At 45.0% G+C, this 19175-nt stretch overlaps 1 protein-coding gene across 3 annotated transcripts in view; it reads right to left on the bottom strand.

The window, feature by feature from the left end:
• Positions 1-17110, bottom strand: part of USP25 (ubiquitin specific peptidase 25) — a gene marked incomplete at its 3' end in the record, with an annotated part of 94217 nt that extends 77107 nt beyond the window's left edge. For all 3 annotated transcript variants that reach the window (XM_082013850.1, XM_082013851.1, XM_082013852.1), the window contains exon 1: positions 16873-17110. In XM_082013850.1, the coding sequence (XP_081869976.1) occupies positions 16873-16917 (45 nt within the window). In that variant the 5' untranslated portion in view covers positions 16918-17110. The remainder of the gene's footprint in view (positions 1-16872) is intronic.
• Between the last annotated feature and the right edge of the window lie 2065 nt (positions 17111-19175).

Here is a 19175-nt window from a genome sequence, read left to right as displayed (position 1 = left end):
GTTGGTCAAGTTCCAAATAAGCAAATAAGAACTAACTCCTTCCAGGCAGATACTAAGCTGAAACACAGGGAAAACACAGAGTCAACTCCAGAAGGCTTTGTTGCATGTCTTTGCTCTTACCATCTCTGTCCTCCAGATTTTTCACTCTACGTGTGTAGATTAAACAAATACGTAAATTAAAAAGAGGGTATACGTATACATACATTTTAAAAAGCAGTCTTTGCACTAGCAAAATACCAAGTCAAATCGCTGTCCTGGTTTTAAGGTGTACATTCTTACAGGACGTCCTAAAGCACGACAGAATTAGGTTCCCTTGCCTGGTATCTGCCAACTGGGTTTCCTTTTGTTCAGTAATGAAAAGAGAAACCTCTTACATGACATTGTATCCTCTAACAAAGTAGGTAAAGATACATTTTTATACACACACAAATGCAAAATGCATCTCAGCTTTGGCTTGGACAAAACTCTCTTTTTACTCTCTCACCTGCAGAGAGTAAAGGATGTGCACAAAGACTGCTTATTTTCAGTCTGGGACTGCTCTGCACAGACTGCCAAAACCTGCACAAGCTGCTGCTGTAATTGGCAAAGAGGATAATTACCCACCTGCAACTAGACTGAGAGCAAACTTACTTCAAGGAAGCAAAAGGACACACTCTATCGCAGTAACTTTCAGCCAACCACAGCCTGGACCAAATAAAAGTTTAATGGGGAAGAGGCTTGAGTACATTACTTACGTGCATACAGTCCTCCCTGAAAAATTAAAGGGAGGATCCTACTTAATCATAGCATTATATCACCTATATTCATCATAAGACAACACTCAGAATACTCTCACCACATTTCTACGGTTTCCATGAACAATGACAAAGCTGTACTACTTTAATTGAAAATGCTTTAACAAGTGACTTTTCAATGAATATCAGTATTTGATATTATGGATTCTACACAACACAAGAGCATGCATCCGTGTAAACACTCACTATTCTGAGCCTCATGTTTGTGCCCCAAAAAGCCTCATTTACTCTCAACATATAACACTTAAATTTATTTTGATTCAAGCCAGTATTTAAACTTTTTGAAATGAGATTTTAAAGAGAGGCTTGAGGAGTTTGGTTTGTGTTTACTGACACTAAACATAAGGCAAACCCACCTCATATAGTTACACACATTTACAAAAAAAACCAGAAGTTAAATGTGAGCCAAATCATCACCTACATGGGGAATACTCTTGCAATGAGACAAAAACCCTGTCAGTTCACAGGGGGAAAGTCTCTGGCTTTCCAAACTCACAGGCAGGAGAAGTGGTTTCACATCCTTTCTTCCACGTTCACATGGACAGCACAGGGAAGGAATGAGACCCTAAAGCCTGATTTCTTATGCAGTTCAGGGGACAGAAGTGAAAAGCAAGGGGGAAGCCTCACTTTATTACTACACAGGTCTTCCTAGGCAAATTTTGAGGTGCTAAAGAACTGGAGTAATAATGCAGCTGGAAGAGGCATCACTGAGTACATACATACGATATCATAGACACCATTCAGAACGCAACAGAAACACACTTCCTTGAACATGTGTAGTGGATTTTGGTCTCATTTTCCCTCAGGTCACAGAAGTACTGAAACTCGGCCCTGGACTCCAACTTAATACCCCCGCAGGTCTATTGCCTGGATTACAACTAATCATGCTCAGTTTACATTATCAAGAGATTCAGTCTTCCCCAGTGAAATAGAAACAAAACAAAAACAACACCACAAACGGAGAAAACAGTGGCTGAAGGCAATATGAGTAGTCATTATAAGACAAGTCAGAGTAAACATTAGGAAGGAAGCAAAGCCATTTAAACCAACTTACAAGAACAGAATAATAAATGGTGTGATCTACCACAACAAAAGTGTGAACTGGCTCAAAAATCTTGTCATTTCCATCAAAGCAACATGGTTTAAAACCAATCCTCCAAACCAAAGGAAGAACAAACAACAGAAACGTAACTGAAGTTCTGTCTTAAAATTAGTTTGTGAACTGACTTATGAACATTGTTGAGTCAGTTGCTTATGAACGTTGCTTGAATGAAGCAGCATGTGAAGAATTGCTTAGTTCCACATTCCTAGCTCTTACTGGTAGCTATTCCTAAACAGGCTTCAGCGAAAGGCTTATAATCAAGAAAGGATAGCAGCCTTAGTACTTATTTAAAACATAAAAGGTGTCAGAAACGTAAAACTATTGAGAGTTTTGAGGTTTGTGTGTTTTAAACCACTACCACAATTTCTCACACCCTGCTCAGCGCAACAGAGAGAGCTTCCCATTAAAACAATGTCACGCTAGGTCTTTTCTCTTGTCACTGCTGCTATCATAGTAATGACAACAGCTCTAAAAATTAACTAACTGATGTAAAACCAGTGAGATCTTTAGTCTCATTTAACTAGATGCAAGCCAAACTTCAGGTTGTATTCACTGGAACAGCCATGGGAAAGTCTGCTTCACAAAAATAACTTTTTTTTCTTACACACTCCAATAACTGTGACAGTAATCAGCAGAAATATCTCCACTCTGATCCAAACCTGATGGGTGCTTAGAGTTTCTGGGGGCAGCAGGGTGTCTTTCAAAGCACCAGCACATGTTATCTGTAAACTACATACAAAATTCAGAAGGATTCTTCTGAGAGCTCATGCATAGACATCAGCTGGGTGGTGCCACACGCCGGTGGCACGCCCCAGCCTTGGTTCATGTCCCAGTCCCACCTCAACGTGTTCGGATCCCAGCATCAAGAGAGCTGCCAACAGCATGCACAAGCCACAGCAAATTAAAACCAGTGGGCTTAATGATAGGTGGCATTATACAGATAGAAAGGAGGAGGAGGCTGGAAGATGACAGATACGCAGCTAACTGTGTATGCATATAATAAAACACACACACACATACATATGGACACACATTTTCTAATCACTCCTGGCTACTTCCTGTTGTAAAAGTTTCCTTCCTAATTTTTTTCTTCTGTTCATAGACATTTACCGTCATACCTAAACATTAAATTTCACAGTGTCTGCCAAGGTAGTATCACCAAGATACAGGCTTTCTCTTCACAGGAAAGACTATTGCCCAGGGTATCACAATCGTACTGTAGCAGCTATTAAAAATGACCTTTTGAATGTCTTTTACACAATTCATGAAATCTTTGCTTTCTGAGGTCTAAAACAATGCTGCAAAGATCTGCATTTTAACTTCCCACTTTGAGATATTTTCCTTTGCATCCCAATCGCAGTTTAACCCATCATGCCAAACACAAGCTGTTGCGGCTCACATTTGAGTCTCTTCACAGTCCTTTCATCACTCATTTATTATTGGCCACTGAAAGGCTAAGACCTCTCAACTCGAGAGGGCAGCCCCGCTAGCCCATTCAAGTGTTTAGCTTTTTTATGGTTTGTTTGTTTGTTTTTCCAGCCAGCCCTTCTGATAACCTCACCCTGCTCTGCGCAATACGGAAGAGCTCCCAAGAAAACAGTGTCAAGCTAGTTCATTCGTTCTTCTTGCTCTGCTATTACGATCACGAGGACAACTACTCTAGGAGCAAACAAACCAACTGTGGAAGCTGCAAGTGTCCTCAAATCGGTGGGAACCCAGTCTCTGCAATACTTGCAAACAATAAAGTCTAATGGGACTGTCAGACCACAAGCTATTTCTGACAACTCAAATGTCCTTCCCAGGCTGTAGCTCCTGCCCATGCCAGCCAGCCTAGGCTGGTGTTGCCAGATGCCACCCGCTATGGCCACGAGCCACTCCTCCCTTTGAGCCAGCACTGCCACTTGCCTGAACCTCTGGCAAGCCATCCCAGGCTTTCAATAAACCATCAGAAAGCTGCTCTTTGCTTTTAATTAATTTCCTGCTGACTTAGTGAGAGCCAGGGGTGGGACAAGGGAAAGGACAAGACCAAGGCTATGCCTATTGCCACAGGATTAAATCATCATGAAGCAGCACCCTTATGAGATTGAATTGTTTCTCTGTCTTTATTTTAATCCTATTTTTATCAAGTGAGAGAAACTGTGGGGAAAAAAGCCTCCTGCAGTCCTCATCCTACTTTGGCACTATTGCAGAAAACTTACTCCAACAAGAGGTGAATATAGAGTACCTACAGCCACAGGGCACTTGCAGGGATCTGATGCTCCTGCTGTGCCTCGGTGGTCAAGACTGCACACCATGCAAGTCAATGCACACACCCAGGCCCACTCCTGCATGGGCTGAAACCACATACTCTGCTCTCCGCTCCCTGCTTTAGGTATTCACACCCAGAAAGATCCCATTTACTGCTGACACAAGTATCAAAGATCCCACCTCACCTCAAACAATTCTGCTATCTGCCCTAGGTAAACTATACCAGAAAAGATTTCACAAACTAAACAATTTTTCCATAGAAAATCCAGAGTAGTACAGCTTGGAAATCCTAAATAAAAATTAAATTGCACTTTTTAAGACAGGTCTTTACTACTAAGAGTCCATGGTATTCAATAGCAGGGACATATTTGGGCAAAGAGCTCAACTGTCTGGTTTCAATAGAGAAAGGGGAAAAAAAAAAAAAAAAAAACACCTAACAGAAAGCCTTCAATAAAGGCTTTTCCATTTAGTCCAATAAAAAAAAAAATTACTAACCTGATTTCCTAAAGAAATAGGCCTTGCAAATCACAGAGCATGCACGTACCCAGGCACGCCTGCCCTCCTGTCTGTTGAGAGCAACAGCCTCAGCAGCCTGAGGCCACCTCCAGCAGCTTGGCCAGACCCCAGGACTCCCTGACACCTTCGGCAGAACCCCTGCCTCCAGGGGTTGCCCCCAGCAGCTGGGCCAGCCAGCACACAGCTCCCCGTCACGCTGCCAGCTGCTGCCCACTTCCCAGGCCAAAAGAATTTAGGTGAGAAGACACAGGGGGCTGGGGAAGAAAGAGTGGAGGGGAGTACCTCCACCCCGCTGCAGTGAGGTCTTCCAGAGGTGAACTCATCCTGCAGCCTCAATGGATCCTCCAATACACAACTTTTAACCCGAGGCGCATTACAAGGCAAAATTCCATCAGAAAAGTCAGGCATCATTATCGGCAGCATTCAGTAAAATTATTTAATAGCTTATCCTGCTCCTCTACTAATCATTTTAAAAGAAATCCTGCGAAGAGACACACATTGTTAGCTTGCAGGAAAAATAAATAAATCAATGAATCAATACATTCTGCAGAAGAACGAAACTACAGATAACATTGTCACCTAAAATCCAGGGCAGTGTTTAACAGGCTGCCTGCACTGTGATGGGTTTCTGACTGCAGTTCCAGCTTCTCCAGCGAGACAGCCTTTCCGGGGTCAACCGCCAGGAAGCCACTGGCACGTGTTGCGTCCCTGCAGAAAGGCCACGGCAACACCACAGGCTATCGGCCTGTGAAGGTCAGCGAGCAGCTTTCATTTTCATTAGGTAATAGCCTCAACAGACGCAGATGATATTAGAATTAAAATGAACCTCAAGTACAACGGAAACGCTATAGCATTTAAAGATGCGTTGAGATTTGTACTGAGGACCAGAATATAATTTTACCACCTCAGAATTAAAGAAATAGTAACTTCAGCAGTGTACTCCACAGAGGGCAGCTGAAATTTTCTAGGACATTTTTTTTCCAAGGAGAAAGAAAAAAAAAAAAAAGACAATCTTGAGGGTCTTTGGTGGTTTGGGTTTTTTTTGAAGGGACTTTGAATTACCTTATATTGAAACATACATCTGCCTCAGCTCACACAGAAAGCTGAACATGTTGTATTCTCGTATGTTAGGACATGGTCTCAACAAACTTACGACAATTTTGGTTTATAACTGCTAGTTGTTACAATTTAGCCCTGTCAATCTTCCCTGTGTTGATGATGTTGTGACCAATCGTGACTTTCTGCCATCCTTCATCACCATGTACCTAGCTGAAACTTCACAGGTTGGCTTGAGTAAAAGGGGTATGAAAGACTCCTCTATATAGAGGTGTTCACATTTTTGAAAAATAATTTGAAATATGAAGAATTACAATTCTGTGCTGCCTTCCTAGCAGCAGCAGTATGCCAACACATTCCCCACCAAACAACAGAAAGAAACTGCAATAGCAGAATTTCCTACTCGGTCACAAAGCAAGAGACCTCAGCATCTTTGCTGGGGATAGCAGGCAGCTGCAGACGCCTTCCCTGGTCTGTAAGAATGCAAGTGGAGTCTACGCTGCGCACACACCCCCACTCAGCACTAGGAAGTAGGTGGCACATTTACCAGTCTTCAGCCCCAGAAAAAGCTTCAAGGCAACACGCCACGTTAGCAAGAGCTGGAACTGGTGATGATGGGGAAATCTGACTATCTTTACCATCAATAAATCCAGAGGTTACCCAGTAGACCAGCAGAGTGTACCCAAAAAAGCAGCCCAGTCAGCTTCAAGTGAGGGGACAATTATGGTCCAGCCAGAGTTGTCGCAAGAGACGTTCTGCAGCTTTCAGCACTAAGTCCCATAAAAGACATGCAAGGCTAGAGGAAACTTTTGAAAGCTGCCAGTAAGATGTTGGTTATTTTTTAACTTCAAAACAAGTAAAGGAATACAGAGAGAAAGAGAAGACTTAATTCTAATATCCCATTAAAAAAAAAAAAAAATCTATAAACTTAAGTGAATAATTAAAAGGTTCTAATGTTGAGGAAAGAAAATGGTAGTGGAAAAGTCTCTAAAAGAAACGAGCAAAGTCCTCAAACAGGTGAGAATTTCGAAACACAAGCAGAATGTGCAGAAAAGAAGGTGACAAATGGGAAAGTACATAATATCAAGAAAGGAAACAACTCTGCAAGCTGTCCAAAAGCTAGTTAGCTTTAAAAAAAAAAAAATTTACAAGCTTAAAAACTTTCTCTTATATATTTTCCCATGATTCTATGCCAAAAAAAAATGAAAGTAAAATCTGCAAAATATAGAAATGCTTTCTCAGTTGTAACATAAGATTTCTGGGATACAATGAAATACACAGTATTTGGTCCTCTAACTAGGCCATTTACACCTATGCACTTTGGAAAGTATTAAAAAAAGAAAAAAAGTACATTTCCAACAGTTACGGTCCCAGGAGAGTTTTCTTCTTCCAAGCAGCTAACTTTCAGAGAACTAGAATGAAACTGAGCACAAAAGAAAAGTGGAGTAGGAGTCTGTTCTCACTATATCCTCCTCTTCTGAAGAGGATGAAGAATGCCTTGTGCCTGTGCATACCCAGCCTTTTCCAGCTGCTTATTTTAAAGCACTCTCAAAGCATACACCTGAATGTAAATGAATACTATTTTCAACTTCCACATAGCACTTTTTTTTTTTCCCCCAGCTTAATCCCAGTAAAAATACAGCTAAATCCAGCTTTTCAAAATTATTTTTTTTTAAATTGAAATTTTATTGAAATTCAGAAAGAGTCATTTTTAGTTTCAGAATAAGAATAGAAATTTTCAGCACAGGTAATCTGACTTTTCTTGAAGTCATACAGCTGTAAAAAGAACAGCTATCACAGAAACCATGCGTGAACTCAAGCCTAGCATTTACTATTCACCAAAAGTAATAGATGGCATTAAATATAGCTACACAATTCACAATCCAAAACTTTTACATCTCAGACTCAGACCCTAATGTCACATGAACATCCTGTTTTAATTAAAGGGAGTCCTCTGGATTATGAGGTACAACACAAGTGAAATGATGACATGTCAACTGGCAGGAAGGAGCCACAGAGGCATATAATGCCATTGTATCACGCGCATTAATTTCCAAAATTCTGCCAAGACCAAGGTAAGATACAAGGGTCAATTAAATTTAAATAGCTATGCATCATGCCTTGAAAACACTAATGCCTCTCTGAAAAGCTTTTATTAAATACATGTGCTTACTGTAAAGCTTAAACATATGCTTTCACCTGATGGCTAAAACACCTTTAGTCAAGGATATTTTAAGCACAATCTGCATTTGCTTGACACCTAGACTATGATAAGCTTGACTGTTACCAATTAGCTGATTACAGAAACATTTGAAAAGAAACGTTGTGAAGGGTGTAATTTTTTTCAGCAAGAATCCACCAGTTAGAATAATTCAGAAACCTACTATAAACAAAAGCATCAAGTCAAAGCTGCGCATCTCAGATTAAAAAATATTAGAATTTGCATATCTGCTGCCTTATAAAAGAAAAAGTGTTTTGCATACACAAATCTCTGTCAAGCTATGTTTCCAAAGTCAACCTAGTTGCACTACAGCCTTCAGTCCTCCTGGAGGACCCCACGGCAGAGAATGTGGATGCCCAAAGGAGGCTGTGACCCCATGGGAAGGCCACGCTGGAGCAGGCTCCTGGCAGGGCCTGTGAAGAAAGGAGCCCAGGCTGGAGCAGGTTTGCTGGCAGGACTTCTGACCCCATGGGGGACCCACGCTGGAACAGTCTGTTCCTGAAGGATGGCACCCCATGGAAGGGACCCAGGCTGGAGCAGTTTGTGAAGAACTGCAGCCTGTGGGAAGGACTCACGTTGGAGAAGTCCATGGAGGATTATCCTGTGGGAGGGACCCCACACTGGAGCAGGGGTAGAGTGTGAGGAGTCTCCTCATCCTGAGGAGGAAGGAGCAGCAGAGACAACGTGTGATGAACTGACCACAACCCCCATTCCCTGAGCCCCTGTGCTGCTCAGGGGCAGGAGGGAGAGAAACCAGGAGTGAAGTTGACCCCAGGAAGAAGGGAGGGGTGGGGGGAAGGTGTTTTAAGATTTGGGTTTTTATTTCTTATTATCCTATTCTGGTTTGATTGGTAGTAAGTTAAGTTAGTCTGTTTTTCCCGCGACAGTGATTGGCGAGTGATCTCTCAACCCACAAACCTTTCAGTATATTTTCTCTACCTTGTCCAATTGAGGAGGGGAGTGATAGAGCAGTTTTGGTGGGCACCTGGCATTCAGCCAGGGTCAACCCACCACACTCATGCTGATGGCTTTCAACATGCTCCTGAATTTCATCCATTATGGCAAAGAAAAGCAAAAGTATGCAGCTAATGACATTTTCGAAAGAAAAAAAACTACAAAACCTAACTGGGGGAAAAAAAAAAAATCAATGCCGCCTTAAATTGCAAGAATCTACATCTAAATAGATTAAATATTGTCACTGTGATTTTCAAATGCTTGGAATTAATGACATTATTAACTACATGGAAAACCAGTCCATAATTAGACAGACAAGAACTCACAAAGCCTGCCTCAGACAACTGAAGTTATCAGTGTCCTAGTCACAACCTTTTGTGTCAATCTGTCCTTTCACCACCCTAGGACCCAATTCTTCCTTCATACCACTTCATAAGAATCTCAGTATAGACTCAAAACAGTGCTTAACATCTCATTCATGTTAAAGCCTAAAACCATAGACTCTGCACCACATTCACCAGCAAAACTACTATGTTGTTCAGCATGTTAAAACCACCCCTCTACCAGAAGATCCAGCCCTGCAACTATCAGCACACCACCTCTGCCACTCCAGATCACAGACCAGTGTACCCACCCCAAACACCTAAGTGGGGAGTTGTAACCAGCTGCTGCAAGAGACAGATTAACATGCCCTTTATTCACTGCCGAAAACTGGGATGGTAGCACAGAGCAGAAAGGTGGTATGGACAGGATTACTCAAAAAGAAGTTTCATGAAAATTCACCATTGATGGTCTGTAGAGCCCTTAGTTAGTCTATTGCAAGTTTTGAAGTCCTAAAGAAATCTAGCGACAGAGATCTAAAGCCTGCAGTACAATGAGAGAGTGTAAATTTTAATGCTGTAAGAAAGCAACATTTTAGCCAACGATTGTACTCAACCATGGCACACACTATGGCTGCTCTCTACTCTACCTGCAAGTTTTGCTGAGGTGTGTTGGCACACAGCTTATGACAACATTTCTATTCAGCACAGCATTAATGTCAGGTAACACTAAAAATCTGGCATACGCTGTTCAGAATGCATTGTTGCCAAATTAAGAGTTATAAGTGTTCAAAAAAGTAGCAAGAGATGCCATTTGCCAACCTGATGCAGGAAAGGGGAAAAACATTTCCTTTTACTTAGCATAAAGCCTGAGTTTGTACATTATACAAAGGCGTGCCCCCCCGTCCTATTCAGCAGTAAAGCATCTCACCACCTCATCTTTACTTCAGCCTCACAGCTTTACATTTGTCACCGTTATTTTTTCCCTTTTTTAAACAACAAAAAAATGAAGAATTTATAAGAAAAGTTTCAACTTCACGTGGTTTTACATTCAACTAACTATTGTGATTCACAGTACTAGCATTTCCCTATTAATTGTACTTGAACACACATTAACCAGAACTTTGCACATACGGCAGTCCCGAAGTGACTGGAAGGAGTTACCACCCCACCAATTGCACACTTAGCTCTCTGGCAGAAGTCGCATGCGAGTTATATTTGTTTCACTGAACTTGGTTAAACTAACATTCATTCCAGTGAAACATTTGCTACTCTTGGCAGATATTGACTTCTTTAACAGCACCCCAACTGATGAAGTGTAATCATCAGCTAACAGAAGCAGTCTTTATTTCCTAACAAGGCGGGGGGGAGGGGGGGGGGGGCAGAAGACTGAAGTCTACTCTGAATTCATAAAATCATTTTGAAATACGTTGTCACAACAGCCTCTCCTACATCACTCACCTAATACTCTGGCTTGCTATTTGCATCATGATGCTACGAGTCAACAGTCCCCCAGTGAGAAGTTGAATACTCTCCAATTACAGGTGTCTGTCTGCTGACTAGAGACCATCACATCAGTAACTTTGTCATTAACTTAGTCCCTGGGTTTTGATGGGGAAGTTTAACACATTCACCTAAAAAAAACAAAACCCCAAAAACCCAACACACACAAACCTTTTTTGTGACTCAATGCAACCTTCCCCACCCTTACAAAAATCACGCTGGTTATCACAAGAGAACTAGAAAGTGAAAGCGCTCAGGATACTTTCGTTTCCCAGAAAAGTTGCTCCCAACATGTGCTCTTCCTACTCAGTGAAAGTAGAAAAGATTTTCCTGTCTCTGTCCAGGTCCTGGCAACACACACGTGCACATACACACACCCCCCACACCCTCCACCCAGATTAAGAGCTCTGTGCCATAATAAGTACAAGTCAATGACAACAACAACAACAACAACAAAAAAAACCACAACAAAACCACCAAAAAGTCAAAACCCAAACAAAGCCAAAAAGACAGCCTTTTAAAGGAATTTATTCCTACACGAAAACATGTAAGTGAAGACACTGCTCTTAAGCTTTTTGTTTACTTTTTATGCTAAGGAATATCAGGAATGTCAGTTTGGCTCTTAGCTTTTGCCAGATGACCAGCTGGGAATTGAAAATCAGCATCTTTGCTACAGAAAGCAAAGAGCAATAAAACAAAAAGGAACCCTGGAGGCACTCCTGAGTGCCTTGATAATCCCTCCATCACTGGCATCACCAGCAACGGCTGTCAGGGGGTGACTGATGCAGCACCCCAAACAACTCCTGGCACAGGTGATGTGTGAGGGTTAGACACCTCCCAGCTCCTTCTGCGAACATTTTGGCCCAGCCTGAAAAGGCAGCTTCCAAGTCGGCTGGGGCATCAGGTCAATTTAGTGGCCAACTCAGCCACTGTGCCGCTCCCCAGCGTCCAGGGTGTCCCTTGACCCAACCAGTCACATCACTGACATTATGAAGCCAGCTTCTTGCAGACTGAATAATCGACTGTCAACGCTTGGGTGTTCTTCTTCAGCCAGGAAGAGAAGATTTAGCCAAAAACAGAACAGAAATTATATCTCTCATTCTATCTTTCATTCCCAGGATTGAAGAGATGCTACTTCCTGCCTTAACATACCTTTTCAGGAATAAGAGTGCAAGAAAAGCAACTGTTCAATTATCCTCCCACTGATCTTTACAAAGCACTTTTAAAAATGTGACATATTTTTTCTATTTTGAGACATGAGTAATTTGCTATTTGACCTTTTCATAGAAGCTGATGGGCTTTGTTGTCTTTTGTAGCTGCTGTTCCTAGCAGTTGTAGATACAGGGTTATCCTAAAAATACATTTTTTTAGGAAGTAATATAGTTATTTTTAAGTAATATTGCAAAAGTTTAACAGAAAAATGTACAAACCTTACATTTTAATACTCTGCAGCAGTATTTTTTTTCCCCAAGGTGTGGACCAAAAGATATTTAAAGATGTTATTTCGGACAGATGCTAACGATAGTACTATAGTTGTAAATTTGTGCTAGCACAATCAAAGTCATCACTGAATTTTTATGAAAGTTTTTCTAGAATGCAACAGGTTTAAAACTACTACTAAATGTTTCAGAAAGGTGCAGATTCATAGCGCATACCAAAAAAAGCAAGACTGCATGCCTACCAAAAAAAAAAACCAAACCCCACACAGAAAAAAAAAACCCACACACGCCCCCATCAAAATCCTTCAGAACATTCAGAAAACCAGAAGGTATTCAGCATACCAGGCTGACAAGGGCTTTCAAAATTACTTTGAATCACTGACTTTTGCACCTTGCTCTAGCTTTCAGAAAATACAACAGGAGTCTATGTAGAAGGTGTAACTACACACAATATGAACTTCTTAAATTAACATTTTTTTTTTTAAATACATAACAAGATGTGCATATCTAAAAGTGTGACTCCATAGCACTTCAAATAATTTTTGAAAATTACTTAGTAGTTGGTAAAAACACTTTCAGTAAACCAGTCTGGTTATTCTGCTCATCCTAGCCGAAAGAGGTAATAAAGGTTTCAATACCAGCAGTAGCAGGTATAACCCCCCCCCCAGCACACACACACACTCAAGCCCACCATGCAAGGAGCCCACCTGTCACACAGTCCGAACACAGGCAGCCTGTTCATGGGGAGATATGCAACCCATCCTCATTACATGACCCGGAGTGTAGATAAAGGCGGACACCTGCGTGTTGGTCACAGGCAAGAGCGGCTCTGGGCACATCATGAATGCAGGAGCCTGCGGCCTCTAGGATCCACCAGGCAAACGGTCAGTCAGGCAACCCTGAACTCAACTGATCAAACCAAAGATTTTAAAGGTTGTATTCTTGGAAGGTTGCCACCTATCGAGATGAAAAAACAATGAGCACAACTCCCAAAATACCCTCCTTGCATATCAAGTCCTCAATGGATATTCTTTGCAATCATCTCCTGCCATTCAGGACTGCATCAACATCCCTATTTCAATTCTTGGAGACACATGACTGTATCATCTTCCATATGAACAACTATTGCAGTATTAAGAAGTCAGTGGCTATTGCTTTCAGGGAAGAAAAGGAGTCAGTACCATATTATTAGCTAAATCTTTCAATAGTAAGTACATCAAACGCACGAGGCGAGCAGAGCAGAAGCACACACATCAGCTAGTACAATTTTCTCCTTAGTACCATGGGGAAGAGGAAGGGAGAGGAAGTACGTAGTATTAGACCTCGCTTAACACCATGCATTATTATTTAAAGCGATAAATATCCTTAAAGGTTTCTGTTTCTTTAAAAAAAAAAACAACAAACACTAGCTGAGCTGACACACATAACTTATTCTACTACTCTGCCAATATGCTGCTGAATCACAGGTCTGAAGTAACAGTGGGTGTGGGAAACCAAAGGACAGATAAGACAGACTTTAAATCCATGTATCAACCAACACTCGGTCTCTCTCCAGAAGCAGCAGAACTTGATAATACACATTGCTGAGAGGCCAGCTAAGTGTCAGCCTTTAAAACCCAGCTTCTTCAATCTGCTGTTCTGAGATAACCGTCGCGATAATTATGAGCTGACAGACTGATGAAACATGTATGACCTCTCCACATCATTTCTTCCAATTACTAGAAAAATCACCGCCCACCCCCATCGCCGAACCCACTGTGTAAGGGACACTGGCCAAGGGAAAGGTCTGTGCAGCATGAAGGGCAGCCTGGGACAGTCTTCCTCCAGGAGGACAATCATCGGACACGTGCACCAGCACAAGCTGCCCCCACAGCAGCGGTGCCGGACTGCCTGGAGTATGGTGAGTCCTGCAACACCTTAGCTCTTCAGCAGCAAAATGCCTGACAAAAAGAATTTTACTGGACAGAAATACAGACAGGACAAAATGAGAAGCTGCTTTTTTTAACTTCCCAGACCATCTACCTTTATTCACATGCATTAGTCTTGATATGAACATTACAGATAACCTACAGACACCTAATGACCTTAGAGAAGCACACAAGGGCTGTGAGCAACAAGGGGAACACGATTATTATTTGCTTCAGGAGATAAATTACAAGTTTTAACTAGGAGTCAAGATGGCCAGTAAACATGAAAGAAAAAAAATCTCTTTTTACCCGATCCAGATGCTTTAACTACACAATAAACTCAAGATAGCTTCAGTGGGAAATGGGCTGTTTGCAGTTAGAGCATTTATTAATACAAACTTACATCTTCAAGTACTGCTAAAGTTTGACACATACTTCCTGTATGACAGTAAGAAAACATCTGATGAACAATGTTGGGAACCACAGTTCTGAATAAGGTATGCTGATGACTCAGGCATCCCTTGGAAATCCAATGTATTTCTGCTTGCATGTGGTTTCTTCACACTAACAGAAATCATGACAAACTTTGAGGTCTCCAGAACAAACTCTCGTTAGTTGTGGAGCATGGGATTTTCTTCTTTTGAGGGCAGACGATGAGTTAGTGCTATGATAAACTCTCTACCTTTCAACCATGCATCAGCCCACTATACCTTCACAATTTTTCTTCTTACATGCAAATAAGCTGAACAATATGTTAAAGTTTGTCATCCAGTTAGCTATTCACTAGTCTCACTGAGCAATGAGGTACTCATATTTGGAGTCAAATAATATTTTTTGCAAAAGTCTCAAGATTGGCCTTCCCCCCCATGCCCAGCACGCAATTAGGATTAGGGATGAAGTAGGTAACAAGGAGTTTCAGATAATAATCAGATGATTCAACAGAAATAAGAAAGAAAATCCTTGCCACAAAAAACGCTTATTATTTTATACATTTTTTCTAGATACTTAGACAAGTAATCATCATCATCCATAAATGCTGACTTCAGCTTAATTAATTAATAGTAATTTCATTTTTACTGCAGTATGGATTACCAGGTGATCTACCACAATCAATCTCCAACCAACCTTCAAGTTTATCCTCAATTTGAAACTAAAGTAATCCTGAACTACTGACCTGCAAGCAGTAGTTCCCCTGAAAACTGTAACATTTATTCTTCGGTATTATGGACAGAAAGTGCAAACAGGCCGCTCTGACCAGTGTCTACCATTTATTATGTAACAGGGTACTTGATACAATAATTAAGGGATATATTTAAGTAAACCATCAACAACAGGTTTTGTAAAAGATAATGTTGCTCACGAAAGTTGTCAGGTACACAGCAGCAACAAATGAAGTTGTTAAACACAGAAGACACACACATAGCATAGGATGCGGCAGCAAAACCCTGCTACGTTAGCCTGCTAGCACACCTCAGTTTAAAACACTACCAACTGAAGAACCAAGAGATAGAATTAGTCCATTCAGCCCTTGCCTTCCTGCTGAAGGGGCCAAAACCAGTGCTAACTACTTCCAACTATGACAGCAGTCTTTGGAGAGGCATGCTTCTCCCTCCGAATAAGCTTCTTGAATGTAAGTTGTATCACTTTCACCAGCTGTACCTTAATCACCGCATTCTCACCGTCCACTCTTACGACTGGAGCCATTAAACTTCCACAATGACTGTACCAAAGCAAATATACCTTTATCCTCTTATAAAAGCACCGTGTGCCATAAAAAAAAAAAATCAGGGAGGAGGAGGAGGCAGTCACATCACTAACCAGAACAGCTGCCATCAACCAGCAAGTTACCTTTAATAAACAAACAAACAGCATTGCTATTTAATTGCAGTTTTTCTCTTGCCAGTTCAGTTCACTTCCAGCAAAGAAGAGCTGTAGATGATGTCTTTTTTTTTTTTTTTGACGGAGAAACATTTTCCAGCAACTCCCGGTACGCAGTACAAGATTCATAAACGCTGCCATTCGCCTAACTCCGTTTCACGGCACACGTTAACACCCGTCCCTAAAGCCAGCACTTTTTTTTTTTTTTTCCCACCCCAGCAAGAGCGGGCGGCGGCCAGCCGTGTGTCACACGCTGCAAATAGCCTTCACCTTTAACAGCCACGGCCGCGGACGGGTCACGCCGGGCGTGGGCAGCATCTCGCCCCGGCCCACGGGCGGGACCGCGCGGGCCCCACCGACACGCCGCTCCCCGTCCTGCAGCTCTGCCAGTGCAACAGGCCAGCCCGCGGCCCCGTCCCAGCCCGGGGCTGCCCGCTGGCCTGCCCAGGGAGCGGCGGGTCTCCCCCGAGCCGCGGAGCGCTGGCGGTGGCTGACCCGGGGCCTGGGAGACGGCGGTCCCCCGCTGCCCGGCCGCGCCCCCCCGCCCCCGGCGGCTTCCCGGTCACCCTGGCCCCAGCCCGGGGCTGAAGCGGCGGGGACCGGCAGAGGCCGCGGCGCGGGGAAGGCCGGGCCGCTCCCGCCCCGCCCGCCCGGGGGAGCTTCCCAGGGGCCCGGGGGGCGGCAGGGAGTGGGGAGGCTGCACCCCCGTTGCAGGGGGGAAAAGTTGCCGTTGGGGCGGGCCCGGGCCCGGTGGCAGCCGCGGGAACCGCGCGGACAAGCGGCGGCCCCGGGAGGGGGTGGGTGCCGGCGCCGGGCCCGGGCGAGGCCAGCGGGCAGGCAGGCGGCGAGGGGCGCGCAGCCGGCTCCGAGGCCGGGCTCTGGCGCAGCGGGCGGGCCCCCGCAGCGCAGGGCGCCGGGCCGGGCCGGAGTCTCACCTTGGCGGCGCCGCCGGGCTGCAGCACGTTCTGCTCCACCGTCATGGCCCCCACGCGGCTCCCGGCTGCGCCCCGGGCTCGGCGGGCGGCGGTGCCGTGCGGCAACGGCTGGGCCGGGCCCGGGCTGGGCGAGCGGAGCAGGAGGCGGCGGCGGAGGAGGAGGGGCGGGAGGGGGAGCCCAAGTCACCGCCAGGCGGGCGGGCCGCCGAGGCGGGCGGCCGCCATGGGGCAGCGCGGATCCGCTCAGGCCCCGCTGTCACTCCCAGCGCGGCCGCCCCCGCCGCCACCGCCCAGCGTGCCCGGAGCGCCGCGCGCGCCGCCGGCCCCGCCCCCGGCCCGCGCCGCCGCCCGGCAGCGGCTCCCCGGCGGCGACGCCTCGCGCACCTGCCTCGGGCGGAGCCCCCCCCCCGCCGCCGCCGCGGCCTCCGAGCCTGCCCCTTCCCCGCGGTATTTAATACCGGCCGCCTCCATCTTGGCGGCAGCTACTCCTCTCGCGGGACAGCCGCGGCTCCCTCGCAGGAGGGGGCTCCGGCCCTCTCTGCCCCCACCGCGCCGTCTCCCGAGGGATAAGCGGAGTTTCTCCAGCTCCGGCCACGGCGGCGGCGAAACCGAGAGCACCTGGCCGCCGCCGGGGAGCGGCACGCCGCCCCGCGGGTGCGTGGGCCGGCTGCAAGCTTCTCCCGGGGCGTGGGAGCCACGGGTGGCCTGCCCTGCGGCCAGCCCAGCCTGACAGCCAGCAGCCTAATTCGGCTTCAAGAAGCCGGCACTTTCCAGGGGGTTTTGCGGTAGATTTCTGGCCGGTTCCAGCGCTGGCTGCTCTCGTACAGGCAAGAAGGCTCCACACGGAGCGGCACGCCGCGTCGCGACCTCCCCCTCCCTGGCTGGGGTGAGCTGTGAGGCGATCCTAGTCGGCATTCAAATTAAGCGGGAACGGCTTTAACTATTTCACCGCTGATTAACGCATGGAGAGGGTTTCAGGTCCCGGCAACCCTGCGGTGGATTTTGGCACCGCAGATCAGCGGCGTTAGGAAAGAGACTGTCGTGTCCCCCCACCCCCCGCCGCGGCGTGGAACCGAGGAGGGGCGTGGGGAAGGACTGGGCTCCGGGCATCCGCAGGAGCAGGGGAGAGCTGGGCTTGGAAAGCCAGGGGGTACTGGGCCCTCCAAAACGCGCTTGAACAGGAGCAGGTGGAGGGCGGCAGAGGAGCCCGGCCGGCTCAGTAGATGGTGGCTGCCCCGCGGTTTGGGCTTCTCGGGCTGTAGGGAAAGCGGAGGAGAGCAGCGCGGTTCGGAACGCCCCGGCCTCCCCAAAATCGTGAGCGGGGCTGCTGCTCGTCTGTCACACAGAGCCTTAGCTTTCAGGAGTCCGCATTCCAGTTCCCCACTCTCCGCACAGCAGAGTATGAATTTTTTTAAAACCGAGATTATCAAGTAATAACGCCACGGCGAGACCTCGGACTTTCAGTAAAACACCCATTTTTGCACAGCTCGTGAACGGCCTGCAAACACTGCCTTGTTTCGCTGTAGCTTCTCTGCAGTAGATGTTGCAATTTGCTCGGTATTGTCTCTTCTAAGGTTTGTTGCTCATAGATTGTATCAGTTTTGGTGTTTGCCTTTTATGCTGCAGTATACAAGGCGATTTTTAAAACGAATGTTCCCAAAGAACTTATTGTGCAATAGGCAAGAAACTATAATAATAGTTTCTTAGCAGGTAACCTAATGAGATCAGAAATGGCTTGCAAATTACTTTTCTGGGAATAGGAGCAGAAACTCTCTCTGCTCAGACTGACGGGTATGTGTAAGAAAGACAACAGTAGTAGTTCGGGGTTTTTATAGAAAAGTTTTCTGTTGCACTGCTGTGCCGGAGTGCTAGACCAGTTTCTCTGTCCTTCTCCCAATATATAGTTATGCTTTTTCTCATACAGTTTTATAGCTTCTTCCACACCCTGTGTTTTTGACAAATGCTGTGCTATTTGTATTCAGATAATTTTCATCAAAGCATTTGATGAAAAAAGCATCAAATTTCAAATATCTGAAAATATTTGCTTCAATGCCCCATTTAAAAAAAACCAATACATTTGTCTTGCAGTAATTTTTTTCTTTTCTCTGTTTCATTTAACTTGATGGAAAAGCTTCCCTGACAGATAGAATGTGTTGAAAAAGAAAGTGTTGGGAAGAAATTTTACTTTTTATCCAGTTCACCTCAAATCAGGATAGGATGACAAAGTATCGTCTTCCATTAAATTCCTTCCCTTCTTCCCCTGCTCTTCCTAACAAAACTACCACTTTTAAGGGCTCCTCCCC

Source organism: Phaethon aethereus (assembly GCF_964289735.1).
Source record: "Phaethon aethereus genome assembly, chromosome: 1".
Taxonomy (NCBI): domain Eukaryota; kingdom Metazoa; phylum Chordata; class Aves; order Phaethontiformes; family Phaethontidae; genus Phaethon; species Phaethon aethereus.
The sequence above is the reverse complement of the archived record's forward strand: the minus strand, read 5'-3'. Positions and strand labels throughout refer to the sequence as shown.